A 16,687-nucleotide genomic window follows, 5' to 3' on the forward strand; every position below is an offset into this window, starting at 1 on the left:
TTCATTGAGTGTTTAATTCCTTGTGAAAGAGGTCGTCGTGTTCGAATATGTTTGGAAAGACGTTTTTGAGTTCTCGGCGCTGCTGTTTGGCATTATATGACACACACTTTATACACTTTGTTTTTTGCTGCAACAAGTGAAATCACCACATTTCATTCTTCACACATATTTGCAGAAGTGAAACATGATTTCATAAAGTTCTTGCGCAATTTAGGATTTTCCTCTGTGGTTACATTTTGTGAGTTTTGTTGCCATACGACATGCTTCATCATGTAGACGGTATATCTAAATGTTTTATTCTGCAAGTTTTTGAGGTTAGTTATTCTATGGTGTTTTACCTCAGCTTCCTTTTCTGACTTACTTTCAAATAGTGGATGCTACATTCTGTCAAACCACAGTCTATGAATAATCCCCTGAGCTCCCCATTGGCCTTTTGATATACCAGCAGGTTATGGTTTATGTTTTCACACCTAGCATTTTCATTGAAGACATTTCTCAAACAACTGCACTACTTGTGAACATTTTGTGCAACTACTCTACATTCACTTACATTAAAATTGCTGTGAGAATTGGTCTTACAATACATCTGTTTATTTTTTTCTTCTGGAGACTAAAAGCTCTCCAGACATTACTTACTAACCTACTGCATGGCTTGATTAATACACAGCTGCTGTGTTTTGATCTCTTCAGTCTGTCAGACAAGTGCCTTTTAGTGTCTCATTCAGACACCAAAAAGTAAACTAAGGGAGATACATAATCATTTACATGTATTTGGACCTGTATTGCCTACAACAGATGGCCTATAGTCAAGGATATGAACTTTTATACATTCATTTTAAGTTAATTAAACTGTACAAAGCAGTGCTGAATCTCATGTCTTTAGCAACTTTACCTTGTACCTAGTGTAGGGTGACCACTCGCGTGCGAAAAATTTTCAGTCTCCCCCCCTTTCTGTGCTTCAAACTCAGTTAAACAGATATTCTGAATTCCCCAGAAAAGAACACTTTACCTGGATATACAGAAAAACAGCCCAAAACACTCACAAACAGTTGCTTTATAAATAATATATTTATTAATTTAAAGCAATTCTCCTAAACAATATAATCAGTCACATACAAATATGGCATGCTCTAGTCTTTAATAGTTATTGACTCAAGTTGTGTAGGAACACATTCAGATGTTTAACAAAATAAGAAATAATCATCTCTCTTCAGTCTGACACTCACACCTTAGTTAGGAAAAGTGAGGTAGAGTACCATTCTTCAAAATAACCTCCCAATTATCAATTATGTAAAAATAGAAATAATGCCTCAAATATTAAACAAAAAGAAAAAAGAGAGGTAGCCTATTCTTCAATGTTCAGTTAGCCCATTCTTCAAAATAATGTGTCTAATGGCAAATGAAAAAAATAGAAATAATGCCTCAAGTCAACAGTCCTTTTTCCTTCTTTTTCCTTTTCTTATTAGCTACAGAGACATAAGTCCCAGCTTTGCAGACTGTACATTCTGCCTCCCATTTGACACGACCCGGACGAAAACAGGGGTACTTTTTTCGCATTTCATCAGTGAAATGACATTTGCGTTTCGGCATTTTCTTTCGGTTCGAGTGTTCTCTCGCAGTGTGCCTACCTTCCTGTCAGCCTGCGAGGAGTGAGTGACTGTGGAGCGCAATGACGTATTTATAGATATACGTCATTGGTGGAGCGCCTCTGTACTGCTTTGTGAATGATTAATACACGTTCCGGGGTTCGGCTCAAACTCCGCCTCTCAGAGCGTGTTTCCAAAGGAACCATTCAACGTGAATGACAAATACACTGGTCTGTGACGCGCTCAAGCTAGGCAAGATCAAAAACCCGGACATTTGAAGGACTTTATAAACGCCGGCCGAACAGGCCGGACAGCCTCTCAAAAGAGGACATGTCCGGGCAAAAGAGGATGTATGGCCACCCTACCTAGTGAGGATAAAGCGGTGTATAGAGAATGGATGGATGGATGGATGGATGGATGGATGAACTTTACCTTGTGCATTAGGGACCTCTAGTGGCAGCTAGTTGATCTCTACAGGACTAAAGAGAGCCTGTGCAATGGGGTCTAAGAGACCACGTGAATTTTATTTGAATAATAGGTTTAAACTGTCCTAAACCATAAACCACAGCTCCATAGTGACTATGTGCATCGGTTACTTGTATTACGTTGTTTTAAACAACACAACATACTGTATTAGGCCTGACACAGACATTTGTCAGTATTACCAGCAGATGGCAACACTGGTCTGTCAGATGTTAAACTTTAAACAAGTGTGCAGTCAGTTTTATTAATGTGAAAAGCCTCTATGAAGTCTATCCCACCAATTCTAAATATATATATAGGTAACAAAAAACCCAACGTATAATCACTGCACATCTTTTGCTTTGAAATAAATTTCGAACAACTTTGTAGATTGTTTGAAGCATGCTCTGTCCATCTGTGTTAATGACAATGAGAGCTGCTGACTCTTTGACTAAAGTCGTCCAGCATATGTCTTTCTTCAGCTTTCTATGGGGACCCTGAGATTATTTCCAGGAGGATGGCAGAGAGAGGGGATCGTGCAAAGCAAAAGCGCCCCACATAAATTAGCATCTACCCATTGATTCACTGAAGCCATCCTTTGTGAGCCTCCCATTCTCCTGACCTGACCCTCATAAACGTAATTGGCAGGGTTACAATTTGTTATGTCTTTCACAAGCCTGTCATTGTTTTGCATACAGATTCCAAGAGTGAAAGTTTAAAACATATATATCTTATAAAAGCACTTTTCACTTCCAGCATTCTGTTTGTTTTAAACTATCTTGCACTGAAAGATATGACCAAATCATGCAGTCCAGATGTTATGATGTGGGAACACCTCTGACTCTTGGCCTGTCAAAAACAGGCGTTCCTTTGCTGCATTCAGGGCGTTGTTGTAAAATAGATACTCTTTGAACGAGTGACCTCTGATGGTTTGCTTGCTTGTTGTTGTTTGTTCCAAAAGTTCGCTTTTACAAAACTAAACTAATAACGTTCATCTCTTCACTTAGAGCTATAGTATTTGTTATAGAGGATGAAAATTGTAAACAAAATAATACTTTGTGCTGCCTTTAACCGCAGCAGATATGTTGTGGCTCGTGTTGTTCGTATATTTGAAGGTTAAAGTAGCATAGCGAGTGTAAAATCCACGTTTTTTAGTTGCTAATATGAGCTAAAAGTAGAAGACGTTTACATTCTTATGCAGTCTGTTGGTAGTGGTCACATTTCCGACGGGCAGTGAAGGCAGCGCTGGTTCTTTGCCGTTCCTCAGAGGTGCATCAGTGTGTTTGGTTTGTCGGACGCGCTGCGAGCTGATGACCTGCTGCGGGATGTTGCGTGTCCAGACTGCGTGTACCATGTGAAAAGACGACACTGACGGAGTAACTACAACATTTTTAACAAGAACCCAGAGAGGAAAAGTTTAACTGGGGACGGCAAAGAAGGAAAGAAGTTGGCGAATTCGGTACGTGAGCTGCTTTTTGGACAAGTTTTCCAAATCTTAGCTAACTTTAGGCTTAACTACGGTAAGGCGAGCTACTGTACATGTCAGATGTGAGTCTTATTCGGTTATTCTGTCGATATTTATGGTGTGTTATTGAGGGCTGTTGAGAAACACTGTGTTTTCATTTTCTGTCTTTTCTGTTTGCCGATTTCAAAAAACGAGCAGTGACATTAAAACGACCAATTACTCAATTTTCGCAAAAAAAAAAAAGACTATGTAAAGCGCCTGAAAGTGTCAAAGATACAAAACATATGAGTGCATGTGTTTTGCTTGTGACTTCTGACAAGACTTCACATTTTGAGTCGTGAGCTCATATAAAGTCCTCCAAAACATTCCTTATGATGAGCTCCTCCACCTATAACTTTCCATTATTTACAGGTATTGCAACCAAATTTTAGGTGCATTATCTGCTACATATAACTTCACAAGCTCCAAGCCTGAAGCGCTGCACTGAGCAGGAGTTTCAGTCAGATAAGTTGTGTTTGTCTTTGAAGTAAAACACTCTCAGCTGAATGAACTTTGGTCAGCTGGGATAGGCTGACCAGTCTGTACTTTTTTCTTTTTTAGGGAGAGAGATTTTCCACTTTAGCACTCATGTCAGACTTATCTTGTGAGGAAAACCAATCTTCATTCTGCAGTTGAGTCATTTGCCATTTCCTCTTTCCCTGCATCCCAGTTTTCACCCCCTACAGTGACCATGCTTGGCCCCAGCAGACCTAATTGTTTTTCTAATGAGCACCCTAGTGAGAAACAGTGAGGTTTTAAATGCAGGCTGTTCATAGGTCAGTGGCTTTCCCCATCAGCTGTTAAAGAAGAATAGGACAAAATCAATCAATTACCACTGAAAAGTTCCATCTTCTGCTTCTTTGACCTCACTTGACCTTTCGCTCAATAATGTCTCAACTTCATTGCAGATAAAGGTTGCCTCGGTGAGATGAACAGTGCTCTCTTATAGGTGGTCCAGACAGGAAACTGCCCAAGTGTGTCTTGGATCTCCGAGTTGGCTCGCAGTTCCTTCTTTCAGAGTCTTGGTATGCTGCAGCTGTGATAAAATTACAAGAGCTGTAGAATACAAAGGTGGTTTCATCTATGGAGGCGTTATATTTTTAAACCCTGCATGTGAGCTTCTCATAAGTCACCCTCTTTGTGATTTAGTGGTTCAGTGCTTATTTGATGCTGCTTAGACCTGGATCTCATGAGGCCCTTAAGCTCCAGTTTTTACAACTTGGAGCTAGGATTACACTGTGAGAGTTAAAGGTTGACTTTCAGACCTAACAACATTGTGTTTATTTGAAAGCGGAGAGAGAGTGCCATAAGTGATTTAGCATTCCAGACACCCAAGGGAGGTCTGACTCTGTTTTTTTGTCATTGCAACACTGACAAGCCCTCATAAAGGCACTAGGGAGCTTTTTGTCTGCAGATGTGGTGTAATATACCTTTAAACAGGCACATGGCAAATCTATTTGAAGACCTGTCGTCTAATTTTACTCAGCAGTCCTGGCCTTTTACCTCCAAACACCGTAGGACAGTATGGAGGATTGCTCACCCTCTGGTTGTCTACCTCTTATAATTGTGAAGAACTGGAAGACTTCACTTGTCATTTGTCCGTTGAGATGGCACTTGCCAGTCTCACTTGCCAGGTATGCATTCTGCGGTTATCGGTCGCTAGTGGGGAGGTGAAAATAGCTGTTTCTCCTTTTTCACAGCAGTAGGAAACGATTATTCTGTCATTAAGGGCTATTTTGGCTGGAGTGTACGTGCACCATATGGGCAAAACTCTTCAAAGTGCCCTGTGGGTGCACATGACGATGGATCACTTATCACCACATCCAAGCAGTATGCGTAGAAATGCAGTTAGACAGAAGAAGCTGGTATGTTGTGTGTCTGGGGGAAGGTTAGGGCAGCGCCTTTGTGAAGGATGTGGATTTGATTGAGCTGAAGAGCGACCATCAGGGCGTATTGTTTTCTCCAGTGAATGAGAAGCTGTTAGCCTCTTAAAGCCTGTGTGTCAGGGGACAAACTGCAGGAGTAATGTGGGAAAGAGGGCACTCATAGAAAGGCTGTGTTTTGGGGGGTATTTTCTGCAAGGCTAAACGGGGTAAGAGGGCAGTAGTGAGGTCATGCAAAATAAACATGGCACCGATGCTGAAATAATAAAGGCTCTGTCTCAGTTAGCTTGTTGGACTCTAAACCTCTGAAAGCCATGCCAGGTTGGATTTTTATTTGCTCTGAATGTAAACATCCGTGTGGACCAATGCTGTCTTATGGAAATCTGTCGCACCGTGATTGGCTGTAGACATCCCACGGGGCTTATGTCATGCTCCCAGTTTCCCGTGGGCCGTATTGGGGTAGACGCTTTATTCACCGTGATGCGGTAGGTCTCGGACTGTGAGAGAGAATCACAGCAGGAATTTTCTGGGCTATTTTTAGTTCCTGCTCGCATCTACTCGTTCTGCACCAGGGAAAAAAAACAATTTGCATTTTTAATTGTTGCACAAAAAACTGATTGTGTTCCTTTTTGGATTCCGATGCTGTGCCCAAACTGTTTATTGTGTGCAGCAGCAGTTGGCAGTTTTCTTTGGATACTGTTATACATCTTGATTTTGCATTTAAATTATAATTCACGCACATACAGTCAATGCTTTGGCCAGAATCTTGGTATTCAATAAAGACTTTTGCTAATAAAGATGATGTCACTTCCTCACTGACTTGTCTGTGCCCTCTGTGAGTCTTCCTGAAGAGACAGAGAAAGTGGCATGTCTACCCAAGAGGAGAAGTCTTGTTTTCCTCTGTAGACATGTTCACTGGTTTCACTTCCCTCATAACCCTAACAGACTGTCAATAGTGAAAAACACTCCTGACTCTTCACCCCCTGAGGACACTTTTCCTATAACATGTCAAGCCAAAGATTTTGGCTCAAGGTATGCTTTTGTCTGTGTATATTTCTGAAGAGTAAGCTCTTAGGCGTATCTGTGGTGATGACTAGGTATAAATTTCCTTTTCATTTGCATGAGTGCTGTATCTTGGCCAGCATCTTGCGCCGCTTAATCATCTGTTTGTTTTGTTTAAAGAAAGGAATTCAGGCTTTGACTCCCTGGATCAGTGTAAAGCCTGTCGATTAGAGGAACAAGGAAATTTATCAGCGCGTCTGAAGAAATGATCCGTTGCAGTTCTTTCTTTTAATAACCATCAGATTGGCTCTTGTGGCATCTGTCTTCAATTAAGGGGCAAGTTGCAAATTCCCATGCGGGAGGTTCATGCTGCGGGTAATGCAGTCATCAGCTGTGGGAACCAAATGCTCTCCACTTGTGTGAAATAGCAGCCAGTTCAAGCACAGGTGGGCAGCTTGGCATGAATGCTGGCCTATATGATGGTGTTTTCTTTAGGATTTGAATTTTGGCCGTGCCCCCTCCCTAGGAAAACAAAGATTTGAAATCGCCATATGTCAGCAAATACAAGGTGAAAGCGAGTTATGGTTGTTGAATTCTGTCCAGATGTTTCGGGTTGTGGATTTTACTGCTTTACCATGTCCTGTTAGACAGTTTGAAGCATTTTCACAGTCTCTATTCAAACCATCTTTCTACACCTACCAGCGGGCTTTGATAAGACACTGGAAAAACATTTTTAAGACCCAGACGTCTGGAGTGTATCGAGGTTTGAGCCACTTATTCCCAGTCTAGCCTCTCGTTGACCAAAGACAGATTAGCATAGTTTTGGTCTGGTCATTAGGCAGGGGTAGTTCAGAGGTCATAGTAGGTGGGATTATCAGAGGATTTTATTAGTTCACTGTTGACTGAAACAAGTTCAAAGCTTGCCTGTCAACATCTGTGCAGCTCTTGTAGGTTACATAAACCAACTCACCACTTGAAAATCAATTGGACAAGCTTGGTCCAAGACAGAGGAGGCTTCAGACTTAAGGAATGTCTCTGCATAGACGACACTGAGCATAGCTGTTGACAGCATTTGTAGTGCTCTTTGCTCCACAACAAGATTGTTGACTACCATCATGTATGTTTAGGCCAAGGAACTGCAAATTAAAATGGTAGTCTTGGTTGGATTTGTTGATTTGTAATCCTAATAGCATTAAAAACGTTAATGCTTATGTATAGACCATTTATTTGTTTACAAACATTGTGACGTTTTTTGTGGGCGGGGCTTATGCTGGAGGCAAAAGCGGAGCGAGAAGTCAAGCGGGACTGGGAGTATATAGTTTGCGCTGGGAGTTTGCGCTGCAAACTCGAGCATTTTTAACCCGTTAAACTTCAGTGTACCATCGGCGGTACACTTACTAATTTGCATAGGAATTTAAAGAATGTCCGAAGGCTGCAAACGCGATTATATAAACACTATACGCCGATGGAAAGCTTAGATTCTCATGAATCCGCTGGTATAAACCACTTTTAGATGTGATTTTTTCTGTCTTGTTGTGTCCTTGTTCTTATGGTGTGTGTATTTGGACCCAGTGTCTGGAATAAAGCTGAACTGAATTGAATTGAATTCAATATTTTTTATTTACAAATAGAATATTAGCGATTTTTTTGTACTGAAAATGGCTGGAATTGACTGCAGCTGATCGTCTCTGTCCAGTCTTTTCGCCTCAGTGCATTTAACCACAACTTCGTTCCCTCTGAGCACGAGTGTTCGGTGGAATCCTATAAAACTTTAATTTGCGTTCGCCAATGTCATTCCTCATATTATGGCATCCAAAAACACAGCAGGACGACATTTTAGAAAAGTTGACAGAGCCTAGTCCCTCAGTCTTTCGCCTTTCGGTCACGGCCGCGGGCTTCCTCTTTTGCCTCCAGCTAAAGCTGTGACGTCATTCGTGACGTGGGTCATTAAAGGGTCTATATAAAGGACATTCCGTGAGGATGCAAAATCTCAAGAACAGTGTTTCTTGTTTAAATTTGATGTTTATTATTTTCTTACAATATTTTGAAATCTAAATATGCTCCTTCTGTTACAACAGCATTTAATGATCAGTTTGTTTCAAAGCTAGTTTTTTTAAGAACTCGTATTGTTTACATCTATGCTTACTTGATAGAGTCATCTTACCCTTGTTGCTTTACGTAGCGCCACACATAGTAAATCAGTGGAACTCTGTGAAGCCATCAACATGATTGTGCATCCTGCTGCTGTGTGTCTGCATTCTTGCGTTTGTAGGAGTTACAAACAAATGATCTCACTGGTTAAAAAAAAAAAATCCTTCCTAGTGCTACCAGTGGTCTGAAAGCGCACAGACTACGTCAAATAAATAAGCTAAACATAGAGGTTCTTTTAATTTTAATATAACTGAATGTTTATTTTTTTCACTTGTTATAGTCTGCCTCAAGATGAACAGCGAATAGAAAGGGTTTTCTTGCACAGAATCTTTTGTCTAGGAAGCAGTCTTTAATGTAGTGCCGGCTGCAGTGAAGCAGTGATCTTAATGTGCAGATCCAGCTCTGTGACTTCTCTCCTTGCATTCCTGCACATCTTAATTGGTGAACCTCCTGGCAGTGCACTCGGTTTTGCCTCGGCTGGCCTGGCTGTCAGCTCGGCACAGTGGCCAGCAGATGCACTAGGAACAATGCCCATCCTAATCCCCGAAGAATTCCTGCTCCTCTGATCTAGCTGGTCCAAGAATGTGATGTTTAAAAGGCCGGAGGCTGACCAGGAATCGCAGAGAGACGAGTTCTCATGCACAGTGTTAATTTGCTGTAAGGAGACTGAGAGGCAGTGGTGTGAGAAACTGGCAGCGCTGCGGCTCCGAGGGGACACAGCTCATCATTAAGAACACCACAGTCTGGCATAAAGGATTATAAAAATACGTGCCACCAGGGCTGAACCTGGAATCTCACTGGAAGGTTACACTGATAATGAGAGGCTTGTTTTGATGTGATATGGATCCCTGAGCAAATGTATACCAACAAAGCATGTTTAAGGAAAATGAATTCTTTGTGTTGGATTCACCTGTTGTATTTCACAGTAATTCTATATGGTAACTTCTTTTTTGATAAAGCACTTTGAGAAGATGTTTTTTAGGCATGTTTCAATTAATAATGCCTAATTCGTATTTGTATCACGCAGATGACCATCAGAAAGGTTCTCCAATATTTAAGCTTTACTTAGTAGCTGCAGAGTGTCTTGAGTGTCCATTTATGTCAAGTTGGACTCCCTCCTGCCCATTTTGTGCTGATTAGCAGGGGTTCATATCACAGTTGGCTCTACATACCTCAACCTCAATTTCATTAAGCGTTACCAAGTGACTGGCATGAGCCAACGGAGAGATGTGAGCAGGGGAATGAGAAGAATTCCCCTTTTATATAAGACCCATGTCTAGTTGAGAGCGAAAGATGAGCTTGTTGTTGACAGAAGGGTACCTTAGAGTAAAGAGACCAACACGGTCTTTACTCTAAGTGTTGGCAATGTAATTCCTAGATTCTCTTTGACCCTTAATGTTTTCTGTTGTCAGCTCCAGAGGCCTGCGTGCCATGCCAGAGGGGTCCCATTCTGCTCTCCACCAGGACCCAATGGGGGAAGGTAAGATCAGTGCAGTTATATTTAGTATGTCCTACACTCTGGTAATTGCTTTCTGTGAATTGACCAGATTTATGATACAGAGTCTTAATAAATCAGTTTATTCCTCCTGGTATATCTGGTTTCCCCGGACAGTTTGCTAACATAACACAGAAGTACAGCAGAGGTGAATGGAAAAATGCTAGAAATGGAAGAATAGCGGAAATGTAGAGGCTTTGAGAGGCAGAGCTGAGAGAGCAATGAACTCCCCTCCTACAGTCCCGGCTGGCAGAGAGGCTCTTTGTGTAGCTGTGGAGCTCGGCCAATCCCCTTCATACAGCTGAAACCCCTGAACACTCGCACGTCAAACCAGAACGTGTCAGAAACACTGACAGCCAAGATGGTTAGTGTAGCCAGTGGTGCTGACCTTGTATGCTGGGGGCCACTTAAATTACATATTATTTTAGCGTTCATTATCTTCAGTCGGAGAGCCACGGCATTGACACAGGGCCTCTTTGTATCTGTTTGCCTGCTCTGTCCCTCAACTCCACACCACCCCCTCAACTCCTCTCCTCTCTACTGAACACATTTGGCACTATTCTTCCACTTTGGCTGAAGAATATTAATGTGTCAGTGGTTGCTTTTTTTCCCCCCGCGCCTGTCCCTTTGGTTCAGCTTTGGCCAGAAGAGGCTTTTAAGGGGACATGTGTGCTGCCCTCATGAAAATTTGCGTCTCTATTTCCAGAAAAGGCCACTCTGCACCTACTGCACATTCTCACAGCTCATTTTTCAGCTCAGATATCTTGTACAAAATCACTTTGACAATGACAGAGCGCCCACTTGCAGTTGAAACATTTTCAGACTGATTTGTTTATGAGCTAGTTAGAGATAAGTGTGACTGACCTGGCTCGCTCGCTGCGGATGGATGGATGGATGGTAATTAAGGGGCAGGGCTGCTGGTAATGTGCTATCTGTGTGAGGTGGTGATTGAATGTAGTTAACTGACAGGAGGAATGCACACGATGAAAGGAAGCACCCAGTCTGGTCAAGGTAAACAATAAAAAGGTTGTAGTTACAATCCAGCTCCAATTCCTCTTAGCAGTCAAAGGATTTTGAATTAAAAAGAACTTGTGTTAGTTGTTCTACTGCTCGCAGGCTTTGAATGGCATCGTGTATTATCAGACAAAAATAACCATAACCTGCTAAGATGTTCTTTTCAGCTGCTCAAAGTATTTTTTTATTGTTCTATTCTGGGATTTTTTTCCCAGACAGAGTGAATGATGGAAACCCCTCATGATTTCCATCAAAGTCAAACTTCCATCATCATGGTGGAACGTGAACCAGCATGATCATGATCCTGGTCGCCCACATGCAAAGTATATTCTCGCTGTGAAGTACAAATGCATGTCCAGGCTGTCAATCCAATGACGGTGGCTCAGCCAGGCATTAACAGACCTGAGGCTGCATGAAACAACTCTCTCAAAGATAAAGGTTCCCTCTGACCTACTTAACCCCAAGCAGGAATGTAGCTGTGTATGCAGAATGTACAGCTTTAAAGGGGTTCTGGGGGGACGGATGGATCATCTCCATTCACTGCAGCTTTTCCAGACCAGTGGGCATAGGGTTGTGGACATAGATAGATGATGGCAGGGATGGCTGTGTCTCTGAGTGGGCTTGTTAATGGAGCTCATGGACTGGAACTCTTTCTGTGCTTAATTGCCTGTAGCGTTAATCACAGACAGCCTCGGGTGAACCTGCAGCAACTCCTGTTCAGTGAAGATTTGAACTCATGCACTGAAACTCCAAGCAGCCGCTTGTCTTGTATGTCTGCAAAACCACACTAGTGTTGCATAACTTTAATCAAATTTATAGAGCGCTGCATTCACTGTAATTCATTTTCCTGTTGGAACTCAAACTCCTATTCTCTGTACAAAAGAATTTATTTGAATGTAAATTATTTTACAGCCTCCCACAATAGCATTCCTTCTATAGTGCTCTTCCGGTGGATTACCCACATTACTTACAGGCTTTCTGCTTTAGTTGTTCCTGTTCGATGGCCTCTTCAAAACCCATTTGAATCTATAAAACCCTTATCAGCTTCAGCACCTAACATTAAGTTAAGCAAGCATGCCATGCATCAAATGTAATTACACTGCAGACATGGCACTAAGCCATAACAATGTTGAGGGCATTTTAATAATATGTTATTGTAAATGATTGTTGATGTAATTAATGCTGTTTCTGGTGATTTATTAGAGCATAAGAAAAGCATATGGTTGTTGAGCATTCCATAATATACACAAAGACTGACAGAGCTACTAAGTAGAGCAAGTTTTTTCATTTGACTGCAGTGTACAGTAAGTTTAATTAAGACCTAAACACCAAGAACAATACCACCACACCCTTTATAACACTGCATGTAACAACAGCTGGATGCTAAGTGAAGGAAGTGTTCTCACCGACCTTTTCCCCTCCACACTTCACACAGCTGTCCTGCCGCCAGTCTGTGTGGACTCTGCAGAGAGGCGCTAACAGGACAACAGTTTGGTTGTAGATTGTCAGATTGGTGGTAAGGTTTACAATGAGCTCACACCTCAGAGCCCAGAAGTGTGTGTTGCCCAGAGGAAATGTGAGTTCTGAATAGATCCTGGATTCGCTGTGTGCGATCGCCTGAAGAGCTCTTGGAGGGGGGGCTTGTTGATGGAGGAGTTTCCTAAGTGGATCATCACATGCCTATGCACTGAGGTCAGCTGGCACGGTTGGATCCTTTAAGAGCCTGGGTTCAGCACAGGGGAGTTTCAGAGGATTAAAAGTTGAACTTTTTGAGGAGTTTTCTCCTTTTGGTACTTTGAGAAATCTCCCTCCCTGAAACATATCTCTTTGTTGCTGGTGAAGTGATTTATGTCTTTCCCCTTTTCCTGTTTTTTTTTTTGAATCTATATTATTATATTATAATTTATTAGTAGTAGCCACCTTTTTAGCTAAACTCCTGCCTTGCATCCACAGGTACACCACCACCACCATGAACAGAAACTAAAAATTTACAAAAATATTTCAATGTTTAGGTACACTCAATACGCAGAGTTAGTTTCACTTTGAAACAGCAGAATTCCCTAAAAGCTTCCAGTGAAAACATTTTGACCTTGACTGTCAGTGAGGAATGTAGGTTCACTTTGTGTGTGTATTCAGGCTCTGTTGTCCACTGCAGTTTATTTACCGACCTTCAGGCTAATTATTAACATGGCATTAAAACCGTGCTGTACGTATGAAGGACTGTTAAAAGGAGAAAACCCTTGAAGTGACCTAAATTCTTTCTTCTATCAAGGAATAAGAAATCAAATCAGGCCATCGGTCTCACTGTCTAATCACCAGTGTTCTGACTCATGCTGTTTGATAATGGTCTGTGAAGACTTAAGGCCTAATCCTCGGAGGCACCCCTTATGCTTGCACCTCATGCCCTCCTGGGGGGCTGCCATTCACCGTTGCCAGGTGGGGAGGAGTTTTTCCCAAGGAGATCAGTGCAAGGCTACCTCCCATGTCTCCCAACAGCCATTGGGGGAGGAGCTGATTGCCAAAGGTTGTGAAGGGGTGTTGAAAAAGGAAGTTCAGAGTGGATCTGAAGGGGCAGAAGGGCTTTATTAAGAAGTAGTGCAATGCACGATTCCCTCTTTATCCTCCCAAGGGATGCAGGGTCAGAAACAGAAGAATAAGTTAGCAGATTAGCAGTCTCCTCTTGAGCTAGCTTGAAGTTGTTTTTGTTGTTTCCTTACTTTTGAGTGAACACATTAATCCGCCAATTAGGAACTAGGATTTTTAACCGTGTTACAAGCTTTAATGTGGCAGGTGGAAGTTCTCCTGTGGCGAGTGGCAGTCACAGAGTAGTTACTTTGTGCCACCATAATAAAGACAATGATGAAAAGACAGCAAGAGTGTGCTTTGAGCTATGATTTTCGTCAAACAATATACAGGTCTGTTGTATGAAAAGTTGTTAAGTTTATTGAGGAGATGTCGGTTGTAGATGCATCCCAAATTACAAGCACTTGTAAAGAAACGTGTGTCCCAAGGGGATAGAAGTAATGTATGAAGCTCCCAAGACAGATCCAGGAACCCAATCAACTTAGTCGTATCAGATGATTCAATGTGATGAAACAATGCACTTCAGTTACCAATATTTCAGTTTTAACATCGCTGATCATGCAGTTACAGATTGCGTCTGGAGAAATATCGCAAGGTGACTTTAGATATGACTAACTTCCCGCTGGGTTCAAATTCATCATCATTTGATACATGAGTCACTATGAATCAAGCAGGAGCAGCTGTGTGAAGGTTAATAACTGAGCAGGCAGGGGCTTGTTTTTATCTGTAGGATGTTCTGTCCACAGTGTGGTTACTCTCACATTCTCTAATTGTTTGTTTTCTCCTTCTGAAAAACCTAAACACTGATGAAAATGACAGACAGGCCACAAGACGCAGATCTTTAGAGGAACCATGGGGCTGCACTTTGTTCATTGTAACATATCAGTTTTCCAGTCATAGGACAAAGATCTATTTCTAATATTTAATTCTGCTTTGGCTTTCAGATTTGCATGTAAAGCATAAACATAGGCTGTGTTGTTCCTGTTTCTTTGCACTTGATTTGCCTAAAAAACAAAAAGCCATGAGCTACACAGGGTAGCACGGTAGGGACCTTTAGCACAGACTCTCTGGTAGGTACATTTCGGTTTAAGCCAGACTTAGGTAAATTCAGCTGAAATAGTCATACAGGTGTGTCTCTTCAGGATACAACTTCTCTTTAACTGAGAGGCACACACTCATCATTCATCATATTAAAAGTTCAGTCACAGAAGTTGGAGACATTGGAGAGGGGTGAGGAGAAGTTGATTTAGAACTGTTCCTGGACTTTGACAATTGTTGTCTCAGCCCTCTTGCTTTATTGGACTAATCACACGAGTTCCGTCTTGAAGGTATGCAAGTATTGATATTTTAAGACCTTTATATATTTAAAAAAAATGCATCTATTTATGATATATATATATATATATATATATATATATATATATATATAACTTTGTTTTATAGAGATATTTGAAATATTTCTTGACAAGGATTGTTATTATCTATTGTTGATGCTTGTAATATTTTCCATGGCGGAGTTTGGAACCGGCACTGTAATCTTTAACAAACGTAGTTATTACCCTTGTTTGTGTCTAGTTTGTTTCCTAATACTCTTCAGTCAAGAAGACATTGTATTATGCACTACACCATTTACAAAGATTTTAATACTTTCATCCTGTTCTGCGGAACAGAACAGATAACCCAGGTACACGAACAGAGCGATATTAGGTATAAGAGGAAACATCAATTTAGCTTGTCCTGGAAAGAATTTGCATGGTTATATCTGCATGGAGGCAGGTTTGCATGAACTCATGAGAAAATGCAATTCACATCATATCAGGCTACGTAACTAACAACTAACGTCACAGCTACATGCTGGGGCTTATCGTGCTCTCAGAGGAGATGGTGTTATTCAGCCGGGGAAACAAATGTTACATTGATAAATATGCCACATTATGTCTGCGGAGCTTGATAAAAGAACGCATTACTGACTGTAATGACTGTTCTTCAGGTGTGTCTGCCATTGGCCAAGAATGTAAAAAATGGTTTTAATGCAAGCCAGGGGATTTTGTGTGTAAAGGAATGCTTTGTGTTTCATACAGCAACAACTTCAGACAGATAGAGATCATCTCTGTCATAAATGTAACTGTAGCCTTTCAGAAAAGTTAATAACCAGGTGCTGTGGTATTCATTCCAGTGTGTCTATTTAAGTCATGCAACACACTACAAAGCACTGCACGTCACACATATAGCCATGATGTCAGAGGCGGACACGTTTCATGAACAGTCTGCATTGTTAACTGTCTGATAAGCTCAGACTGAAATGGAAACAAGTGTAGACTTTACATTGTTAGTTCTAGACTGATTAGTCATGAGCCCCTCTGTGAGTGAGTGTGCTGTCTGTTTTCAGTGATGAACCAGACTGAAGTATTTACCGTAAATCATATTCCTCACACTGACTTGTTTCTTACCAATTAAATTTGTCATTGTACAGTGCAGCTGCATTAAAGTGTCCATTCCAGAGGATTTTGATTCCGAGAGAGGCACAAAAGAGAAGGGAGGTCATGCTTATGGTATTAATACACCTTCCTCTGTAAATATTAACCTCAGCTTAACAGCAAGAACGGTGGAATTTAAAGAATTACATTGAGGTTCTGGCTGTTTTTTTTCCCTCAAATTCCTACCATTTTACTTTTAACAAAATCATTAGTGGTGTGTTCACACAAGCGTCTGACCTAATTTAATCCATTAAGGACCACACAGTCGCTATACACTTGGTCTTGCAGATGAATTTGTTAAGACTCAATAGACTTTGAAAGAGTGCTGTCAGGTAATTGGGTTAAGAGGCTCTCTGAAATGTAATTCAAATACTGTACTGTCTCTGCAGCCTTGGCTTGGTTAATGGTTACTGTGAGCTAACAACTGTATTGATGCAGAACTGAAACAAAGGAGAGGGCTGTGTTAAGCTGAGGTAAAATACTTTGTGAAATTGTAGTGTGTGAATGTGAAAATCACATTCTTGGCTTGG

At 41.3% G+C, this 16,687-nt stretch overlaps 1 protein-coding gene across 2 annotated transcripts in view; it reads left to right on the top strand.

Moving 5' to 3' along the window:
• The first annotated feature begins 3,313 nt into the window (after positions 1-3,313).
• Positions 3,314-16,687, top strand: part of LOC110952125 (pleckstrin homology domain-containing family G member 3) — a 36,100-nt gene continuing 22,726 nt past the window's right edge. Inside the window, exons 1-2 of one of the 2 annotated variants that reach the window (XM_022195506.2) lie at positions 3,314-3,507; positions 10,001-10,068. In XM_022195506.2, coding sequence (XP_022051198.2) covers positions 10,020-10,068 — 49 coding nt within the window. In that variant the 5' untranslated portion in view covers positions 3,314-3,507; positions 10,001-10,019. The remainder of the gene's footprint in view (positions 3,508-10,000; positions 10,069-16,687) is intronic. The other variant, XM_022195508.2, reaches the window with a different exon arrangement.

This window comes from Acanthochromis polyacanthus, chromosome 1 (genome assembly GCF_021347895.1).
Source record: "Acanthochromis polyacanthus isolate Apoly-LR-REF ecotype Palm Island chromosome 1, KAUST_Apoly_ChrSc, whole genome shotgun sequence".
NCBI lineage: Eukaryota > Metazoa > Chordata > Actinopteri > Pomacentridae > Acanthochromis > Acanthochromis polyacanthus.